This window comes from Phaenicophaeus curvirostris, chromosome 11 (assembly GCF_032191515.1).
Source record: "Phaenicophaeus curvirostris isolate KB17595 chromosome 11, BPBGC_Pcur_1.0, whole genome shotgun sequence".
Classification (NCBI taxonomy): domain Eukaryota; kingdom Metazoa; phylum Chordata; class Aves; order Cuculiformes; family Cuculidae; genus Phaenicophaeus; species Phaenicophaeus curvirostris.
The window spans coordinates 21716500-21738141 of record NC_091402.1 but is presented as its reverse complement, the minus strand read 5'-3'; the positions used below and the strand labels follow the sequence as shown (position 1 = coordinate 21738141).

Here is a 21642-nt window from a genome sequence, read left to right as displayed (position 1 = left end):
TGGCTTGGGTGCCACGGGGCCATCGGCACGAGCCCCTGGGTGTCACAGCCCCACCAGCCACGGCGCGAGTTGGTACCTGGGCTGGGCTGGTGCCTCAGGGGCGGCGGCAGAGCAGGAGCCAGAGGACGTGGATGCGGTCAGCACTGTTCAGGTTTCTTCTCCGGGCCCAACTCGCTTTCTTCATTAAATAATAGCAGCAAGAAGCATCCCGAAGCGCTGCCTGCGTGTGCGGGGAGGAAGGGTGGATTGTGCGGCGGCCGATTGAGTGGCAGACGCGTTAGCACCACAACGGGTGCCGCTGCTGCATCGCGCTGGCGTCCCTGCACGCAGAGAAGAGTCTCTGAGTGCCCTTTAATTACCCCTTCTGATGGCACACGAACGCTGTTGTGACAGCATCGCCACTCGCCAAATTGCCTCTTCAGGAATGTTATCAGCTGCCTCGCATCCTGACACGTGGGGAAGAGGAATCTGAGCAGACTTTTCTGCCTAAATAGGTTCTAAATACCCCGAATTAACGATGTGTGTTTCTTGGTGGAAGCGAGGGTGCTCTTCTCCCTGTTCCTGCCACGCTGCCCGTGCGCAGCTCTCCCACGGCTCCCAGCACTCACGGCAGGACCGAAGCGTCCCGGGATGCAGCCCCACACCCCGTGGCCATGCGCTGCGGTGGCTCCGTGGTGGCCGTGAGCAGATGTCCTTGGAGAGCGGATGACGGGATGCAGGGTCCCAGCCGTGTCCCAGGGACAGCGTGGAGCGCACAGGGCTCAGTCCTGAGTGATGTGATGGAGATACAGAGGGGGTGAGCGAGTAACCCTGTTCCTGCCTGGCATTAACTCAGCTCTTCCTTTTCTCTGCAGGAGGAAGACATCGAGTACTATGACTCCAAGGCCGACACCGAATATGTGAGTATCATCCCTGCTGCACTGCCAGCACGGTCACCGCCCCATCCCAGGGCTGAGCCCCTTCCCAGAGCCATCCCAGCACCGTGCTGGGGGGCACATGGCCAGCGTTCGTTACAGCCGCTGTAATGAGGTGGGGCAGAGGCCCCACGGTGGCATCTGCCCGTGGCGCGGGGCCGGCAGCAGCAGGCAGGTAGGCAGGTCGCTCCGCTGCCTGCAAAAGTTTCTAAAATTAAAGCTGGCATCTGAAATTCAAATGAAGAATGAACCTTTAATTAGAGACTGAATCTAATTCTCTGCCCCCCTCCCGGCAAAGCCATCCTGTGATTTCTGGCAATCAGTGCTTTAAATACAGAGCTGACAGCTCTGCTCTCCCGGTGCTCCCGAGGGGGCTGCCAGCTCCTCTGTGTGGTGACGGTGACGGCACTCAGGTGCCGCACGGCAGGCACAGGATGCTCTGGCAGCAGTGGTTGCTGCCCCACAGCGCCCTGCTTTGCTGGTAGGTGATGGGTCACCCAGCTCCTACGTTGTGCTGTGCTGTGGGATCCTTCCACAACAGGGGCTCACCAGGTCAGCGATGCTCTCGGCGCGGTGCCACTGGGGAGCAGACACGTCACGGTGTCCTCAGAGCTGGCCAGGAGCCCTGAGCAGAGCAGGGTGGGAGCTTCAGAGAATCCCAGCCGGAGTCAGTGCCCTGGGGCCAGTCTTTATAGAGTCGCGTTGAGGTTGGAAAAGCCCTCTCAGCTCATCCAGTCCAACCACCAGCCTGACCCCACCGTGCCTGCTAAACCGTGTCCCAAAGTGCCACGTCTACACACTTTTTGAACCCCTCCAGGGATGGAGACTCTACCACTTCCTTGGGCAGCATCTTCCAATGCTTCACCACTCTTTTGGTAAAGAAATTTTCCCCAAATCCAATCCAAGCCTCTGGCACAACTTTGAGGCCATTTCCTCTAATCCTATCGCTTGTTACGTTGGAGAAGGGACCAGCACCCACCATGCTGCAACCTCCTTTCAAGGAGCTGCAGAGACCGATGAGATCTCCCCTCAGCCTCCTATTCTCCAGGCTAAACAGCCCCAGAGCCCTCAGGCAGGGGCAGGATTAGGAAATAGGAAGGATCCTGACCTCACAGCTGCATCCACCGAGCCCTCCTGGCACGTTGGGCTCCAGGGAGAAACCACACACCATGGGAGGGCTTGGGGCCCTGCTGGTTTGGCCCCTGGTCCTTGCTCAAGGGGAAGGGACACACGAATCTGTCATTGGCCACACTGACTTCTGGCCTCCTCAAGGGAAATACCCAGCCAAATCGGGGTGTCCTATTGCCGAGGTGTGTGGGTTTGGCAGGGAGGGCGCTTCCCTGTTAATGCTGTTGCTGCTTCCCAGCGAAACCCCAGGAAATTTAATTCCAGCAAAAATAATGGAGAGAAAAGAAGGTGATGGTGAAATAAAAAAGGAGGGAGATGATACTAAAAGGTCTGAATGGATCTAAATAACATTCTTCCCATCTTTTCTTTATTTAGCTTCAGTTTTTATATTTAAATTGAGCAAATCTAGCTGAAATTGAGTTAGTTCTGGTGGACAATGCCTATTCAACCTAAATGGGACTTATTCACAAGCCTTACATCAGCTTTAACTACGGTGAGAAAGAAATGAGCTTCCTATTCATTTTGCTCATCCCTCAGCTCCACTATCTTCCTCACCAGATTTTGGATTTCCAAGTGCTTTTTAGCAAATGGGCACATCAGAAAATTTTCCTGGGAGGTCCCCAAGTCTCTGGAATTTGTTGCAGAAGCAAAGTTTACTCTTGTCTGCCCTAGCAGGGGCTGTGGGTTTTATCAAGGAGAAGTGGTCAAACTGGTGGATGTTCTTGATTGGGTATCACGAGCCAAGTGTCTTAGTGCTGTGTTTATGGCAGGGGAGGGTGTTTGAGCCACAGCTGAGGCCCGAATCCCTGTGCTGGGTGTCCCAGTGCCACCAGTGTGTGAGCTGGTGGCTGGGCTGGGTGCCTCGGGGGCAGCAGCAGAGCAGGACAGGTGAGCATGGGAACCCACCTACCTGCTCGAGGTCCCTGGGGAGGGTGAGAGTGACAGGGCTGGCAGTGATCGGCTCTGTGCCAGCTTCTGGGGCAGGGGAGAGCAGCGCTGGGTCCGGCCACGAGCTAGTAAATGCATCAATAGATGCAGCGAGGAGAGAGAAAAAAAAGCCCCTAAATGTCAGCAGCAGATGAAGGGTGTTGGAAAATTTAATCTTCCAGCTTTCTCAACTAATGTGACATTTGGATTTCCTCCCGATAAGCTATCAGCCCCAGAAGTTGCTTTCTTTTGCCTTTTTTTCTATTTTTTTGCCTTTTTTTCCCCCTTCGTCTCTCCTCTGGCTGGTAATTTCGAAATAAATGGTCTAGAAAGATCACTAAACAGCACCTTTGGCAAGGATTAAAAAAAGTGAAGGGGGAGGGGGCTGGTGGGAGAGGCTGGGGTTTATTTATAACCTGGGTGGCTATAAAGGCAGGAATGTGGCTGGTGAACACATTGTCTCCCTCCCTGGCATAAAGTGCTGCATTTCAGGAAAAGAATCATGGAATGGTTTGAGTTGGAAGAGACCTCAAAGCCCATCCAGTCCCACCCCTGCCATGGACAGGGACACCTCCCACTAGATCAGGGCTCCAAGCCCCATCCAGCCTGGCCTTGAACCCCTCCAGGGATGGGGCAGCCACCACTGCTCTGGGCAGCCTGAGCAAGGACCTCCCCACCCTCAGCGTGAAGAATTTCTTCCCAATGTCCACTCTGTATCTTCCCCCTTCCAACTGAAAGCCATTCCCCCTCGTCCTGTCACTCCATGCCCTTGGAAAAAGTCCCTCCCCAGCTTTCCTGGAGCCCCTTTCAGTGCTGGAAGCTGCTCTAAGGTCTCCCTGGAGCCTTCTCTTCTCCAGGCTGAACAACCCCAACTCTCTCAGCCTGTCCTCATAACAGAGGTGTTTCAGCCCTCGGATCATCTTCGTGGCCTCCTCTGGACCCATCGCAACAGTTCCATCTCCTTCTTATGTTGGGGATTCCAGAACTGAGGTATTTAAACTGAGATACTTAAGGAGAAAGGCCCTTTTGCAGGAGCTTGGAGTTTCTCAGCCACGTGTCGGGGTTTGGCATTCATATTCATTATTAATGGTAGATTAATAATCAGTATTAATGTTGATATCAGTGTTTCGCTGACTCTTCTGGTCTTAGCACGGATGGGTGCCCCTGGGAAATGTGAAAGGATGTGTTGGGATCTGGGTGCGATGTGTTCTCGGTCAGGCACGTGAGGAGCAGGACATGGGATGCTGTTGAGATGCTGCAGCTTGCAGGATCTCTGCTGGTGATGAGGGTACCAGGGGGAGCACTGTGAGGGGAGGCTGCACCCCCCTGGGATTGTCTGGAGCTGCAAGACTGCATCCAGCATCCCAGAGTGGGCGCCTGTGCTGCCAGCTGCATCAGCCCTGCGCTCGGTGGTGCTGCCATTGAAGCAGGCATCATTAGCTGTGATGGCTCGTTCCCATGGAGATGAGCGATGAACGGGGGTGTCTGCATCCCTGGGAGCTGTCGCCGCTGCACCAGGTCACATCCCCGGCTCGATCCGCAGCCCCAAACCCCAGCACCAGGGGGGCCCCCTGACAGTCCTTGTGCCCCGGGGCTCTCCTCAGCCAGCATCCATCTGGTGCTGGCCCAGAGCGTGGCAGCCTCCAGGGAAGCTGTTGCCTGGTGCCACTGGTGCTCACTGGGCGTTGGGGCATCTCTGGATTTTGTCCCCTGTTTGTCATTTTGGGAGATTCAAGAGAAAATGTTGTGACTGGCAAGGCAGCTGCTAGAGCACTGAAGATGGCAAAGCTCTCAGCGTGCGATGACTCCTTGCTGAAGCTATAAATATGTATAATATTGATATATTGCCACAGAGTCAATTTCTAATGGTGTGTAGCAAAGAATATATTCAAACTGTGGCATCTATTTATGTGACGTTGCACATATTGCAACAGATCGGACATAAAATAGATGCTTTGAAGTTTTTTTGAACTATAATGATGAGGAATGCTGCAAAATCTGGCTAAGAGCCTGCTGAGATGCTCGTAGTGTAAATCCAGGAGAGCTTGAATCATATTCTCCTTTGCTCTAATACAAATTTAATGTAGAATTTTTTCCTCTGGCCTTACTAAGCTGGCTGCTTGTAGCTCCAGCCTAGTGCCAAGATGCTCCCAGCTCCACCTGGGCTGGTGACAGCTTTGCCTGCCTTCATCTGGGTGGAAAGCGTGGCCAGCAGGTCGAAGGAGGGGATTGTCTCCCTCTACTCTGCTCTTGTGAGACCCCATCTGGGGTCCTGTGTCCAGTTCTGGAATCCCCAACGTAAGCAGGAGATGGAACTGTTGCGATGGGTCCAGAGGAGGACATGAAGATGATCCAAGGTCTGGAACACCTCTGTTATGAGGACAGGCTGGGAGAGCTGGGGTTGTTCACGCTGGAGAAGAGAAGGCTCCAGGGAGACCTTAGAGCAGCTTCCAGTATGGAAAAGGGCTCCGGGAAAGCTGGGGAGGGGCTTTTTCCAATGGCGTGGAATGATAGGGTGAGGGGGAATGGCTTTAAATTGGAAGGGGGAAGATATAGAGTACACATTGGGAAGAAATTCTTCACGCTGAGGGTGGGGAGGCCCAGGTTGCCCAGAGCAGGGGTGGCTGCCCCATCCCTGGAGGGGTTCAAGGCCAGGTTGGATGGGGCTTGGAGCCCCTGATCCACTGGGAGGTGTCCCTGCCCATGGCAGGGGGTGGGACTGGATGGGCTTTGAGGTCTCTTCCAACTCAAACCATTCCATGATTCTACGAAATGACCCCGCTTTGGGGGCCAAATTCCTCCTGGTTTAAACAGGAATAACTCGGCTGAGGTCAGGAGATTTACGGATAAGGGATAAATGTAGTTCAGATACCATCGGCTCCTTTCGTGGGTCTGTTTGTCGTATGGGTGTCAGTGATGCATGAAGTGTCCCACGCAGAGATAGCTGGAGATTTGTCTCGGAGATCTATACATGGGCCTCTTTACGGCAGCGTCAATGAGAGCAGCCAGACAGCGCCGAACCTGGCAGAATACAAATTAGCCCCTCGGAAGCGGGTGATACAACAGAATAATGCTAAACAGAGGAGCAGGTATTCTGCACGGTGGCTCCAGCAACGGTGAAATAGGGAATATCCATGCCAGCGTGGGGAAATAAAGAAGCTTGGATTTTCCCAGTGGATGACCTGGATCCAGGCAGGGTCCCCCACTGATTTGAGACGGGGAGGGACAGGGAGGTGTCAGAAGGCTTGGGAAAAAAAAGAGATTTTGTGTCACAAGCAGAGGTTTTGGTGCTGTAGGTGCCCTCAGGGTCATGGGTTTATCCCATCTAAAGCCTGTTTTCAGCAGGTGCCTCTAAATCACCTTGTGGTGCTTGGGGAAGCTGGCAGTTCGAACTATTACGTGTGCAGCCGCTTTCCCCCAGGGAGCTGAGCCCCGAGCTAATGGCAGGGTTGGACCTGGCTCTGCTCTCCAGCTACCCCGCAGCCCAGCACGCAGCCGGGGAGCCAGCTCTGCTGCAGCATCGCGGCTTTGCAGGGGCTCCGGCAGTCAGTTGTGTGCCTTTTCTCTGGATTTACATGAAATTGAGAGCGTAATCTGGATCTCAATCTCAGCAGCACAGTTTAGGGGACGTGGGGACAGTCCCTGCCTGCCTCCCGGGTGGCTGCTGCAGCTGTGATTGAGTTCAGCTTCTTTCTGGGTGGCTGGAGCCCCAGTGCCAGGATGGGATCAGCTCGGCGGTGTGTTTACAATCTGAAATTAAAGCCCAGACCTTGCCTATCAATCCTGTTACTCTCCCGAGCTGTGGCGAATGCTTTGGCCACCCCTCGCAATGTCAGGGGAATGTCACAGCCTGGGTGGCCGGCCGGAGCGGGCGCAGGGGAGGTGGCATCACTCAGCATCATCCGCGGAGGGGAAACGAGAAGGGGGGGTTTAAATGAGCTTTGTAGTTTATTTCCCGAACACAAAATTTTCCTTTAAATATATAGCTTTTTCCCCCAAGAAATGCAGCTCTTTTGTCCCCTGGGTTTTGTCGTGACGAGCCTGGTCAGTGGGAGAGCCGCTCGTGCTGGGCCGTGGAGGACAGCAGGGTGGGACTGTGCCCTACCCCTTGTCCCCACTGGTGCCGGGACCCTTTGCCATGGGACGATGTGGAGCATCCGTCCGGGCGGCCGCCCCAGCGCAGCACGGCGTGAACCCTGCCTGGAGCTGCTCGCACTTCCAGTCACGTCCACGGTCGTTTCTGCGGGGCTGATCTCTGCTCCTGCAATCAGACGGCCTCGCATGGGCTCCGAGATAGGCACTGCGCTTGGGGGGAGGCACAAAGGGAGAGGCACTGAGCTGCTCCTGCAGGGGAATTGGCTCCGTTGCCAGGCTCTTTGGCAGCCGTATCCACTCCTGCTCTCCTGCACCTCCCTTGCCCCTTTTGCTCCTGTAGCCGTGGGCCTTGGGAAGGTGGCCGGAGCCATCCTGTGCTCCAGCTTGGGCTTGGCACTGCACTTCCTACCCTGCCTGGTCTCTACCCTGTCCTGCCCATCCCTGCCCGTGGATGCGTCTCTCGGTATGTCTGCCCCTCTTCGGCAGGGATGCAGCTCCAGGGACACAAAGGGCACGTGCTGCGGCAGCAGACGCCTCCTCCCCACGCTGAGCATCTCCCAGCCAGCTGCAAACAGCCTTCCTGGGCCACTGGGCTCGCAGCAGGGACTCAGCAGCCTGGAACCAGCACCTTCTCCCTGGTTTCTTTGCTGTCATGGGATGGCGGAGGTGATTTCCCAGCTCTGTAGTGAGGCCACCCTCTTTCTCCTGCTTTCCCACATGGCCCCGCACCTCGGCTCCAACCCTGTCCCCCAGCTGTCCTGCCAGCGCGGGTTCAGTCCTGTCCTGCATTCCCGGGGGGGTTTTGCCTCCGGTGCCGCCTTGGCAGCCGGGCCCTGGGAAGGGAGACAAGGGCTGGGGAGGCGAGGGAGCGCGTTGCAGCATTGGCAGTGGGGAATTCACCAGCTCTCCATAATAATTAAATATTGTTTGCATTGCTTATTGACAGAACGCTAAGCTGCACTCCGTTTTAATTTGTTCTTTGATAGTTGCCTTTTGCTGCTAATTGATTTTCAAGGCTGTTCTTTTGGTTTGGGGTGGTTTGGGTTTTTTTTCTGTCTGATTTAATACCTGCTGTGCTACCAAAGCCAGAGAGGCAAAGGGAACCAGAGCCCATCCTCACCTGGCACCCGCTCCCACGTGCTGCTGGCACGGGCTGTGGGCCAACTCCAGCACGAGAGCCAATGTTCATAGAATCATAGAATCATAGGTTGGAAAAGACCTTGGAGATCATCGAGCCCAACTGTACCTGTCCACTACTAAATCATATCCCTAAGCACTTCATCTTCCCATCTTTTAAACCCCACCAGGGATAGGGACTCAACCCCCTCCCTGGGCAGCCTCTGCCAGTGCCCAAGAACCCTTTCAGTGAAGAAGTTTTTCCTAACATCCAATCTGAACCTCCCCTGGTGCAGCTTGAGGCCATTCCCTCTTGTCCTATAACCTGTCACTTGGGAGAAGAGCCCAGCACCCACCTTGCAACAGCCTCCTTTCAGGGAGCTACAGACAACGATGAGGTCTCCCCTCAGCCTTCTCTTCTCAAGACTAAACAAGCCCAGTTCCCTCAGCTGTTCCTCGTAAGACTTGTTCTCCAGCCCCTTCATAAGAGCAGCACTGCTGGTCTCCACAGTGGGGACATCTGGTGAAGGGCTTTGGGTGGTGATGTTCCTGGCATGCTGGCACCTCCGGGTGACCCCATATGCTCTGCTCCGTCCCCAGGATGATCCTGATGGAGAAGAGATCGAGAAGGAGAAATCCAACTCCTTGAAGCTGGAGTTCACTGACGACGCCAACTTCAAGACCAGGGTTAACTATTCATACGCTGCCGTGCAGATCCCCACGGACATCTACAAAGGCTGTGAGTGCTCCTCCTCACCCACTCCTCTCTGCACTGCTAAGCCAGGCTCAGCCTCCACCTCTCCTGCCAGGGAGGAACCACCAGACTGGAGTGTCCCAGCTGGGTCTTGGTGCTGGGACAAGTTTGCACTGAGAACAGGTAGAGTCACCATATCGGGCCAGAGGTGACAGTATGTCCCAACCCAGGGACCCTCAATAGATCAGCGTGAGCGAAAGAATCTGGGGTTGTTAGAAGGGATGGAGAGCTAAGAAGAAATGGTAATTATGGCACAGGCTAAAGCTTGGCTGTGCCCACGTGGCTGTGATCCTCCCTGGAGAGGAGCTCAGCGAGGTTCAAAGTGGTCGCTGGAGATGATCAGGGCAACAGAGGTGTCATTACAGGGGTGGCAGCTGCTCACAGAAGGGAGAGGGTGAAGCAGGGATGCTTTCTCACCGGCTTCGGGCTGCCTGGGGCTGAGGTGGTGAAAAGGGAGAAACAGCAGCTGCAATCCCACAGGGAGGCAGCCCAGGGCGCTGGCAGGACAGCGCAGGGGGTATCGCTCCGTGCCCATGGCCCTGCGCCTGCCCAAGGGCATAGGATGCTCCAGAAAGGGAGACAGGGTCGGTGGAGCCGCCTGGGAGCAGGCAGAGAGGGATGGACAGAGGGAATGGATGGGATAGGACGTGCCACACCAGCTTTCAGTCCCTGCAAGGAGGTGACACAGTCCGTGAGCTTCCAGAGCTCTCTCCTACCTCGCCCTGCTGCTGTGGCACCTGGTGACAGCCGGTCTCCATTTCCCTCTAGTGGCAGCTCTGCACCGAGCTGGGGACCTCTCCCAACTGGACGCATCCTGCAGCCAACCCCAGAGCCTGCTCTTGCATTTCCCCACACCACTGAGGGCAACACCATCCCCACTCACCCTTCTCTCGGAGGCACTTGCCAAGGGCTCTCGGGTGGTCCAGTGGTGATGGGTGATGAGCTCACATTCCTACTCCAAGAGGCGCTCTCCTGGTCCACGGGCTCGTGGTCCAGCTGTGCTCAGAGCCACATTGGTGTAAGGATTTCACCACGATGGTGGCAGTGGATTAGGAATTTGCAATTAGTTGCATTACCCAGCTAGCACAGGCCAGGCGGCTAATGAAGCACATCGTGCGAGCAGAGTGGGCTGCGTGGGGTGAAATATTTATAACTCCTCAGGGCTGATGCCCTGCCTTGACCACAGAAATCACCCTGCTCGGCCACAGGACAAGAGCAAGGTGGAGATAATGTGCTCCAGGGACTCACGGCTGCTTGGAGAGGGGACAGGGCAGTCGGGGGTCCCAGGTGGGGAAAGGGGCCGGAGCCACAGGCACAGCACTTCGTGAGCACAGGGATCAGACCGTGCTCCGAAAAGCTGGAGTGCGGGGCAAGGTGTTCTGCACCCCAGAGAGCAGGTTTGGGGGGTGGGCACAGGGTGCCTCCTGCTGAGGGGTCCTGCAGAGCCACAGGCAGGGAGCATCTCCCGGGCGGAGAGGCGCTATCGCTGCCTGGCACGCTAATTAAACCACTGTGGAGACACCCTCCGCCGTCACCCCTCACTACACACGCAAATTACATCCTATATGTGTTTTATTTACTGTGCCAGTTTTAATTAAATCTGCAATTGCTCGCTGGCGAGGCGGGGCTGGGCTCACCCTGATGGGGACGGGGACGAGGTGGGGATGGGGACAGGGGTGTCACTGGGGGTGCTGGCAGCAGTGGCCTCAGCAGAGGGGTCGGGAGCCGTGCTGACCGTGGACACAGCCCCCTCGCTGATGAGCAGCCACTCATCATCCTGCACAGAAGGGGAGCACAGGGAGGGAGTAGGGGATGTTTAGGGACTGTGTTCACGTGCAAGGATGGCGTAGGGACGACAGGGATGGTTACAGGGACTGCAGAGTGGCCTAGGGGCTGTGTATTTTCACAGGGAAGGGTACAGGGGCAGTTTTCATGCATAGGGACGTGTAGGGGCTGTGTCTGTGTGCAGGGGTGATATGGGGGGTACTTTCAAGCACAGGGAAGGTATAGGGGCTGCATTTGTGCACAGGCTGTATTTGTGTGTGGGGAGGGTATGGGGGCTGCATTTGGCAAAGCCTGCTGTGCCTGATGAGCCCCTAAAACCTGGGGGTGCAAGCGCTGGCAGGGATGTGTCAGTGCCCAGCACCGGGGCTGGCAGCACTGCCCGGGGCTGCTCCCGGTAGGCAGGTGGCTCACAGCCCCTTCTCCTGGGAAAACCGGGTCCTGTGGCACAGCCAAACAAGAAATCAACCTGAGTACCCAGATAACAGTGCTGAGTGCAGACGCAGCGCTGAGGAATGGCTGGGGGGATACGGATGGAGTAAATCATGGCTGGAAAGCGCACCTGCCTTAGGGAAGGAGAAGTCTTCAGCGGTGCCGCTGGGATGGAGGATCTGGGATTCACCCTGCCCACGTACCACCAGTGCCTTGCAGCCATGGCATAGGCTTAAGCGGGTGATGACAGTGTTTCAGGGAGAGAGAAGTGTGGGAGGAAACCTTAAGAGAGCTAAATATACTCCTCAAATGCACGCCGGCTCCCCTGCAGCACTACACAGGTTGCCCTGCCCAACACCGAGGAGATGGGCTGCTCCTGAGAGCTCTTGCGCTCCACAAGTTCACTGAGGGTCCCCCAGGAGGGAACGGTGACCGGCCTCGGGGTGCTGCCGGCTGCGTGCCGTGGTCCCAGGCCAAAGCTCCCCGCGCTCCAGCAGCCCCCCTTGATTAATCACAGGCTGGGGCTGCCGACAGCTTATCTTTTGCGTTAATAGCTGAATAATTTAAAACTGCTGTTTGCCAGCATCTTAATTGCTTTTGCGTCAGGTGCGGGGGCCAGTGGGAATGCAGAGCGGGGCTCAGGAGGCTCCGCGCAGCCCTGAGGAGACGCAGCCCCTCGGTTCCCCAGCTGGTGACTGTCCCCAGGGAGCAGAGCTGGCACAGTGACGGGAGGAGGGGGTGCTTTGCTGGCAAAGGGGTGATGCTGGAGCCCTGTGGGAGCAGCTGCAAGGCCCCTGTGGGCTCCTCCATGGGAAAGGGCAGAGGGGACATGCCACCTCTCCCTCCCTGCCCGCATCACGGGGACACTGTGGTCCCTGTCACCCCCAGCCCATCCTAGGCTCTGCTGCTCCCTCACACCCACCCACCTGCCCCGTCTCTGTCTCCCACAGCCACCGTCATCCTCAACGAGCTGAACTGGACGCAGGCGCTGGAGGACGTCTTCATCGAGAACCGCAAGGAGGATCCCTCCCTGCTCTGGCAGGTGTTCGGCAGTGCCACTGGTGTCACCCGCTACTACCCCGGTGCGTGGCAGGGGGCGGCTGCCGGTGGTGGGGGGCAGCCTGGACCCTTCTTACCATGAGATGCGGGCGAGCATCTCCCAGCGCCAGCCCCGGGGGCCGCCTGGCACACGTAACCGTACTGTGCCAAAGCCCGTGGGTGTGAGCACCGAGCCGGAGCCTGCTTCCCTTTGGCCCTGGGCACGTTTTGCCTCGTCCCCCAGTGTGCTCACCGCCTGCCTTCCCCCCACAGCCACGCCGTGGAGAGCCCCCAACAAGATCGACCTCTACGACGTGCGCAGGCGGCCCTGGTAAGGGGGTGCCAGGTGGGGAGGGGGGTCCCTTCACTGGCCTTTCCCGGCGGGGAGCAGCCAGCTCCTTCCCCTTTTCATTTCACACATGGTTTGGCATTGGCAAACGGACACGGCGACACAGGCAGGGGCACCCGCGCTGCAGCTCTCGGCTCCTGGGAAGGCAGCGTGTGGGATGGAGAGATAAATCCTTGGATGCAGATCAAGTGTGAAGAGCCACCCCTCGCCCCGCTCCCCCCAGCACCCACGGCTGCCGGCACTCAGTCCTGGCCAGCATCCCCATCCAAACAGCAAAATAGCTCTTTCTGCCTGTGGTTCCTGTCTAAAAGCTCAGGCACGGAGAGGAAAGTGGGCACCGGTCTCCAGCACATGCTTGGGGAGCCCTAAATCCCAGAGGAGTCCCTCCTGCACGTCTCCCTGCCCGCACCGGGAGCTGCCGCCTCTCCTCGTCAGGAAATTAATGGCCCTGCTACTATGGTTAATTGTCTTTGATTGCTCCATATTAATTATTAACTGTTCTCTGCCAGGGTGGCCGTGCAGGTTATTGGCAGAGGGGGGCTGATGATGTGGAGGGGGCTATCAAGCCCGGCTAGCCCGTCTGCCTGCCCGGTAGCCATCCTGATCACACACTTGCCCAGCCAGCGGTGGAGGAGCAGCCCTACCATTCGTGATTGGGGGCAGCACATCCCTGGGGACCCCCTTTGGGGTCTTCTCATGCCCTCACGCCAGGGTCTGGTGCCACACGCAGCCCTCCCCAGGCCCACCAGGGAACACAGTCCTGCCTGCAGCCTCAGCGAGGCCACCAGTGCCACTCGCCTGCCTTCCCCTCCCTTGATGAATGGTGCTATTATCCGCAGCCTTCTCCCTCCGAGCCCAGGGTATTAATCTGAGCGGGGCAGCCGGAGATGGATGCGCTGCCACAACCCATTACACGCAGCATCTTAGTTGGACTCTTTGCCGTGCCGGTTGTGCCAGCACCAAGCCCCCCAGCTCCCCACTTGCCTTGTCCTGCACCCACCGCGAATTTCCCCCTGGGGGGATGCAGCACCCACGCTGGGAGAGCCTCATGTGCCAGCATCCCACATCCCGCCCCGGTAATCCCTTGTAATTAGGGATCCCCAGGACCTGGGATTACCAATCAGAGCATGCCCCTTCCCCAGTCCTCCCCAGTAACGGTGAGTAGCTGATGCTAAAAACACACTAATTAATCTGGTGCTGGCCTGATCCTGATCAAGCCAATAATGAGGGTCCCTTAGACTTGAGCCGTGGCAGGATCAGGCTCCACATGGTGGGACGAGGCTGCCTGTCACGGGGATGGGTGCTCGGCACTGTCCCACGCAGGATGGCACAGCGGGACCAGGCACTTCAAGAGGCGAGGAAGGGCTCCCTAATTGTTTTCAGTGGGGAGGATTTAAATAGTATTATTATTTTTCCTCCTCGTAGCTAAAAATAACCTAATCAGCCTGCCCTTTGAAGCTACTGGGGGGGGGTAAATAGCGTCTTAATATGGATGTGTGTGTCAGCGTAATCAGCACACAGAAAAGGGCCTGCGATGATGGAAGAGTTCAGCATTTAGAGCTCATTAGGCTGATACGGTACTGAGCGGCGGGTCGCTGACGGTGTGCCGTGCTGTGCCACACAGTGCCACAGCCTTGCCTCCACCTGCCCACCACCAGCTTCTCCTGCTCCTCACCACGGGGTGACCACGGCCATGGGTGCGCTCGGCACAGCTCTGCAGCTGCCTGGGCCCTGGCTGGGCTTTGCTCGGGCTGCACTCAGCAGGGTCAGGGTTACCCCCACAGAAAGAGTCAAACCCATTCACTCATGAAGGTGACCCAAGGGCTGGAGCACCTCCCAGACAAGGATGGGCCAAGAGAGCTGGTGTTCCACTTCCAGAAGAGAAGGCTCTGGGGAGACCTAAGAGCAGCTTCCAGTGCTGAAAGGGGCTCCAGGAAAGCTGAGGAGGGGCTCTGGATCAGGGAGTGCAGGGATAGGATGAGGAGGAACAGTTTTGAGCTGAAAGAGGGAAGGTTGAGATGAGATCTTAGGCAGAAATGTTTTCCTGTGAGGGTGGGGAGGCCCTGGCCCAGGCTGCCCAGAGCAGGGGTGGCTGCCCCATCCCTGGAGGGGTTCAAGGCCAGGTTGGATGGGGCTTGGAGCCCCTGATCCAGTGGGAGGTGTCCCTGCCCATGGCAGGGGTGGAACTGGATGGGCTTTGAGGTCCCTTCCAACCCAAACTATTCCATGATTCTATGGCTCCCTCTCTGCTCCCCGCAGGTACATCCAAGGCGCCTCCTCCCCAAAGGACATGGTCATCATTGTGGACGTGTGAGTACCTGGGTGGAGCTGTGGCTGGCCTGAGCAAGACCAGGATGGTGGCACAGCTTACCGGGCTGCCACTGTCTGGCTGGTGGTCCCTGTATGGGACAGCACTGGCAGAGGCCCTGTACCCCTCGCTGCTGAGCCCCAGCACCCTTCTCTCCTGCCAGGAGCGGCAGTGTGAGTGGCCTCACCCTCAAGCTGATGAAGACCTCAGTCTATGAGATGCTGGACACTCTCTCAGATGACGACTATGTCAACGTGGCCTCGGTGAGTGCCGTGGGGAGGGTGGCAAGGCTGTGCCCCTCAGGTAGTGCCCAGCTCTCCACTGCAGGAGCCCTTTGCCCCCTGACCCACCTGGCCAGGGGCTCTGCAGAGAAATGTGATTTTTATTCCTCGTAACCACCCGCATGCACATAAGCAAGGAAATGACTGCCTGGGGCTCAGCTCTAAGTGGTTGTGAATGAAAACTGCCCCTGTCCCAGGGGCAGAGATGCTCCCGGAGCAATCCTGACATCCTGCCTATCAACAGGTAGGGACATCACACCCCCTGTGGCGATGTCACCAGCCCGTGACCTCACGCAGCACGGTGGCTGTGCCACCACATCTGCATCGCTGGGCACCCAGCCCGTGCCGGCCTTCCCCTGTCTGGCCACAAGCACGCTGGCGCTAATTAACGTGTCTGGCCCAGCTCCGTTAGCTTGGATCACTGCTCCCCTAATGAATGGGCCCTATTGCCAGCAAATGAAGCCGTAAGCGAGCGACAGCACCTGCTCCCGCTGCTGTCGTGGCACGGCTCAGTACGACACGCTTGCTTGGGGTCCTGCAGAAGCGAGGGTGCAGGCGAGCCCTGTGCTGGCAGCACCCACACCAGGCAGCTCAGTGCTGGATTTGCCCCAGGCTAAGCCACCCTCAACATCAGATGTTGCTGGAATGTGGGTCAAGGATGCTCCAGGTGCCTCCTGCCTGTGGGAGCTGAGCACAGTGGGTGGGTGGTGCTCACCGATGACTGAATTTGGGTCCCCATCGCCTTCCTGCGACCCACTCCCCTCCTTTCCACCTCCCAGTTCAACGAGAAGGCGAAGCCAGTGTCGTGCTTCAAGCACCTGGTGCAGGCCAACATCCGGAACAAGAAAGTCTTCAAGGAGGATGTGCAGGGGATGGTGGCCAAGGGCACGACCGACTACAAGGCTGGCTTCGAGTACGCCTTCGACCAGCTGCAGAATGTGAGCCGGGGGCCGGGCTGCGGGCTGCTGGGGGTCACAGTGCCCCCATGGGTGCTGGGGGCGCTGGGAGAGCTCCGAGCACCCAGCTGCTACCCTGCATCTGGGGCTTCAGCGTGCAGAGGGCTCCTTGTCCTCCTTTGCAATGCCAAGGGGGCATCCCAACTCCTGGCACGCTGCAGCCGAGGTTTTGCCGGAGCTGCTGCACCTCTGGGTTATTAAAAGTTAGCAGAGCTGGGCAGAGGGGCTGGATCCAGCCAGACACCGCGCTAGAGGCAAAATAAAGAGCGATGGCGCTGTTAGGTGCTGAGCAGCGATAGCCACAACATATCCAAGCACACAGCGTCCCTCCTCCCACCCATTCACCCCAGCCACCCTCACCCCAAAGAAACAGGCTGGCAAGAGAGATGGGTCAGGGCCAGCTCCCCCGGCCACATTCAGCTCTGCACCAACACCGCTCGCTCCGGCCTCAGGCATCGTCTCTCTTCCCTGTAGTCTAACATCACGCGTGCCAACTGCAACAAGATGATCATGATGTTCACGGATGGTGGCGAGGACCGGGTGCAGGATGTCTTTGAGAAGTACAACTGGCCCAATAAGACGGTGAGGGGACAGGGCTGTCTGCAGGCAGGAGGGTCCCCAGTCACCTCCCAGCTCCTGGGAACCCCTGTGGTGGGAGGATCCTGGGCCGAGCAGGACCCTCAGAGAGCACAGACTGCTCCCTGCGCAGCGACACCGCGGTGCAAGGAGCAATGGTCCCACCAGCAAAGGTGACTTTGGCTGATGGGGAGCAGGACTGGCCGGCTCCAGGCAGGGAGAGAGGAGCTGCCTTCTGCTCTCCTGCGCTCGGCCACAGGCAGCACGGTCTGTGTGGCAGAGGGCGATGCCACAACCGGCCCTGGGGAGCCGGGAGCACCCAAGCGTGCGAGACTCGGGGTGCTAGGCAGACGGTCCTCACCGCCATGCTCTGCCCCAGGTGCGGGTTTTCACCTTCTCTGTGGGGCAGCACAACTACGACGTGACCCCCCTGCAGTGGATGGCCTGCGCCAACAAGGGTGAGCTGGGGCACGGGAGGCTGCGGGGCACCGGGCTCAGCCCTTAGCACGGGGGCTGGCACCGCTCTTCCAGCCCGTGCTGCTGCTGGCAAGGTGCTTGCTGCAGCCCTGGAGGGCAGGACACGGGGACAGCCAGACTGCCGGCTCTCCAACTGCCTTTCTCTTCTTTTTCCAAGGTTACTACTTCGAAATCCCCTCCATCGGCGCCATCCGCATCAACACGCAGGTACGCTGGGGTGCGAGCAGCTGGGGTGCACACACGGGCACCCCCAGTACCCTGCAGAGAGCCAAAAGGCCGGCAGCGAGCGTGGCAGTGAGGTCTCACGCTATTGAAATAAGTAATCCATCTTCCGCAGCTCTCTGCGGACCTTGTGCCTTTGGAGTGGCTAATTATGAAACAGCAGTCGTTAATGGGCACCGAGCAGAGCCATGTGCAGGCAGGGAGTGAGCACAGGCAGGGCTGGCCCCGGTGTGCCCCTTTTCTGGGTCGGATGCACTCGAGGCGCTGTGGTGGGTGGGTGAGGGGGGTCCCCACGTCAGGTGGCCCCTCAGACGGGGCTGGTGTGGTGGCACAGGGGCTGCTCCTCTGCCCAGAGTTCTTCTGCGGCAAGGTGAGCCGGGAGAGGAGAAACCCATCCTGGGAGATGGTGCCAAAACACTGGCAGTGGCAGCCAGAGAGACGGCGGCTGCGTGGGCTGGATGTGATGGAGCAAACCCAGCCCTGAGGACGGGTCTCGTGTCATGCGTTCCTCACCCTGTGTCCCTGCAGGAGTACCTGGACGTGCTGGGCAGACCGATGGTCCTGGCTGGGAACCGAGCCAAGCAGGTTCAGTGGACAAACGTCTACCAGGATGCCCTGGTAAGGACCCCAAGGCCCACGGTGCCGGTGGGGCACGAGTGCCGGGGTCCTGCACAGCCCCTGGGTCCCACACGGTGCCAGGGTGCCTACGGATGGGGACACCGGCCCCAGGGTCCCTCACAGCACATGCCACCATCTCCCTTGGCCGGGGGATAACACCCCTGTACCCACCCCACCTCGGGGTCCTGGGACATGGGACACCCTTCTGTGTTTGTGCAGGGCCTGGGCCTTGTGGTGACGGGCACGCTGCCAGTGTTCAACTTGACAGAGGACAGCAGTGACAGGAAGGTAGGAGACCGTGGTGGCCACCACGCTGGCAGTGCTGGAACCCCAGCTGCAGGGCTGTGGCAGGGGGCAGAGGGTGCCCTGATGCTGGGAGCCTGTCTACAGGGGGTGCTGCCTGCTCTGTGCCCCCTCCCTGGGGTGTGACGGGGGAGCTGCCATCGTAGAATCATGGAGTGGTTTGGGTTGGAAGGGACCTCAAAGCCCATCCAGTCCCACCTCCTGCCATGGGCAGGGACACCTCCCACTGCATAAGGTCACTCCAAGCCCCATCCAACCTGGCCTTGAACCCCTCCAGGGATGGGGCAGCCACCACTGCTCTGGGCAACCTGGGCCAGGGCCTCCCCATCCTCGGAGGAAAATATTTCTTTCTCAGATCTCATCTCAATCTCCCTTCTTTCAGCTGAAAATCATTCCCTGCACTGCTTGATCAGGAGCCCCTCCCATCTTCCCTGTAGCCCCTCTCAGTACCCGCGATGGCCTTGGCCACCTCTCCCAGCTCAATGGATGCAGTGTCCCATGGAAGCTGCTGCGGGGCTGGCACGTCCCACCCTGTGCCCTGCGTGTCCAGATCTGACCCACACGTCCCCCAAGGGAGAAGAGATTCACCCCCTGCTTTCCCATCCCTGTGCTGGTGGTGGAAGCCCTGATCCCACTCGCCTCCCTCCCTGTGCTTCCTTCCAGAACCAGCTCATCCTTGGTGTGATGGGGATTGACGTGGCTCTCAATGACATCAAGAGGCTGACACCGCGATACAACGTGCGTGGGGGCCCCTTCCCTGTGCTGCCTGAGCCCTGAGCCCCGAACACCCCTTAGCAGGGCCCATAGGCAGGGTTGTGGGCTGGGAGCAGAGCTGGGTGATGCTCTGGGAGCTAGAGCAGAGCTAGAACCCGTGCAGGACCACTGGGGAATAAACTTTACCAGCCTGGGGAGAGGAGCAGCCAGCAAAACGCAGAGATGAGCGATGATATTGGCCTCGGAACAGAAATAGGGGTAGAAAAGGCTGAGCCCCGGGGGTGGTGTGGGACGAGCTCTGCCTGCAGAGGTGAGGGTGCTCACCCCAGCACAGCACAGAGCGCCGCACACCTACCTGCTCGTCCTCATCCCTTCTCGCGTCCTTCCACAGCTGGGGGCAAACGGTTACGTCTTCGCCATCGACCTGAACGGCTACGTCCTGCTGCACCCCAACCTGCAGCCCCAGGTGAGGAGGGGCCCGGTGCAGAGGGGGTAAACCAGGCCCTGTGGGCACCCAGCTTGCCGGTGTCGTTAGGAGCTAATTGGGGAACTGTGATGAGTTTGTCTGGACCCAGCGGCGGCTGTGGGAGCCCTGAGCCTTTCTCCGGCTCTCCCTTTCTGCCTGCAGATCATCAATTTCCGTGAGCCGGTCACACTGGACTTCCTGGATGCTGAGCTGGAGGACGAGAACAAGGAGGAGGTGGGCAGACCTAGGGGCAGCTTTTGGGGTACAGGCTGCCCCCCACACCCCGATGTGCAGTTGTGAAGGGCAGGCAGCCCCTCCAGCCTGCCTGGAGAAGCACCTTGTCTTCAGGACCCTGGCACAGTGGGGCCACGCAGGGGCAGGAGCTGTGTCACTGTCCCCTGGCTACCAGCGTGATGAGCCCCCTCTAGGCTGCTTGCCCCTGCACCTCACGGGTCCCCAGTGTCACCCCACTGGGGTGGGAACCCGTGGGTGTGTGGCCGGGCTCTGTGGCTCTCAGTCGCCTCCTCCTTATCCCCCAGATCCGGAGAAGCATGATTGATGGGAACGACGGGCAGAGGTTCATCAAGACCCTCATCAAGTCCCTGGATGAGGTAATGCATCAGGGGATGGAGATGATGGCCAAAACCACCTCCTTGCTGAGCACCCAACCTGGGGGCTGGGGGTGTTTAGCCTGGGGAAGAGGAGGCTGAGGGGAGACCTCATTGCTCTCTACAACTACCTGAAAGGAGGTTGTGGAGAGCAGGGTGCTGGGCTCTTCTCCCAAGTGACAGGGGACAGGACGAGAGGGAATGGCCTCAAGCTCCACCAGGGGAGGTTCAGGCTGGACAATGGGAAAAAATTCTTCACAGAAAGGGTGATTGGTCCCTGTCCGAGGCTGCCCAGGGAGGGGGTTGAGTCCCCTTCCCTGGAGGGGTTTAAGGCACGGGTGGACGAGGTGCTGAGGGACATGGTTTAGTATTTGATAGGAATGGTTGGACTCGATGATCCGGTGGGTCTCTTCCAACCTGGTGATTCTATGATTCTGTGGCGGTGGGGAGTGAGGGGCTGTGTCTGTCCCTGGGCTCAGAGCCGGGGTCCCGTGTCACCACACTGGCAGGGTCCTGGCTCTGCAGAGGCCTGACTGGCTGCCTCTGACCCACAGCAATACATCGACGAGGTGTTCAGGACGTACACGTGGGCACCCATCAAAAGCACCAACTACAGGTGAGTGGCTCTGACAGCGTCCCCGCTGTCCCTCGGCGTTGGCCAGACTCGCACCGGCACAGGGCTGCGGTCGCGTGCCTGCAGCTCAGGAGGTCCCCGTGGGCACCAGGAGTGTGTCCCATGTGCTGTGGTGTTGCAAACGTGCCATCACATCATTGCACGCAGCCAGTGATGCTCTAAAAAGCACTCCCAGAAGTGCTCCCCGCCAGGATTCGGCACCGCAGAACTGGACCGTGGTCCCCAGCTCCCAGGACAGGCACTGGCATGCAAGGTGTCAGACAAGGGACACCTCTGCCACCACCAGGAGCTCTCGCAGGTCTCTGCCTGCTCCAGGGTGGGTGACAGAGGCGCACGCCCACCCTGCAGCACAGGCAGTGGTGGCAGAGGAGAGCAATGCTTCCCCCTGCATTTATCACCCAGTTTGCACCAGCAGATATGTAAGAAAGACCCCGGCATCGTCCAGCTTGTGCTGCCTTCCTCCTGTGAGGAGCCATATGGTCCCCCTGCCACCTCATGTACCCTCATCCTCCTCAACGCCCGGCTTGAGAGGGGCTGGCAAGGGTCGTAGCCATCTCCCAGTGCTGCCCGGTGTCCTCCCTGCAGCCGCAGTCCTGTCCCCAACAGTGGCACAACTCCAGAGCCAAGCAGTGCTCTCAAGGAGGGGACGATGACACAGGGTGGCAGAGCTGTGGCCAGGCGAAAGGTGCTGCAGCCGGCACCTCGGAGCCCAGCTCCCTCTGGCAGCGTGTCCTGTGGGTTCAGCAGCCCCACCACCGCCTCCTTTCCCACCCCGTCCTCCTCGCTGCACTCCAGAACCCTGGCTGGTGGAGCCCTCCTTCCTTGTGTTATGGTTGTCTTCAGTCTCTCCTCACTGGGAAGGTTTTATCCCTTCTTTTGAGAGCTCCTCCCACCTTCCTTTCTTACAGAGATGTCGTGTCCCTCTTCCATGTGCATCTTCCTTG

General features: G+C 58.5%; 1 protein-coding gene across 1 annotated transcript in view; it reads left to right on the top strand.

The window, feature by feature from the left end:
• Positions 1-21642, top strand: part of CACNA2D2 (calcium voltage-gated channel auxiliary subunit alpha2delta 2) — a 190250-nt gene that overhangs the window by 157789 nt on the left and 10819 nt on the right. Inside the window, exons 5-21 of the mRNA XM_069865842.1 lie at positions 855-899; positions 8781-8919; positions 12099-12230; positions 12460-12517; positions 14795-14845; positions 15007-15106; positions 15904-16062; positions 16555-16662; positions 17036-17114; positions 17291-17340; positions 17884-17973; positions 18193-18261; positions 18940-19014; positions 19382-19456; positions 19619-19690; positions 19996-20067; positions 20619-20680. Coding sequence (XP_069721943.1) covers positions 855-899; positions 8781-8919; positions 12099-12230; positions 12460-12517; positions 14795-14845; positions 15007-15106; positions 15904-16062; positions 16555-16662; positions 17036-17114; positions 17291-17340; positions 17884-17973; positions 18193-18261; positions 18940-19014; positions 19382-19456; positions 19619-19690; positions 19996-20067; positions 20619-20680 — 1436 coding nt within the window. The remainder of the gene's footprint in view (positions 1-854; positions 900-8780; positions 8920-12098; positions 12231-12459; positions 12518-14794; positions 14846-15006; positions 15107-15903; positions 16063-16554; positions 16663-17035; positions 17115-17290; positions 17341-17883; positions 17974-18192; positions 18262-18939; positions 19015-19381; positions 19457-19618; positions 19691-19995; positions 20068-20618; positions 20681-21642) is intronic.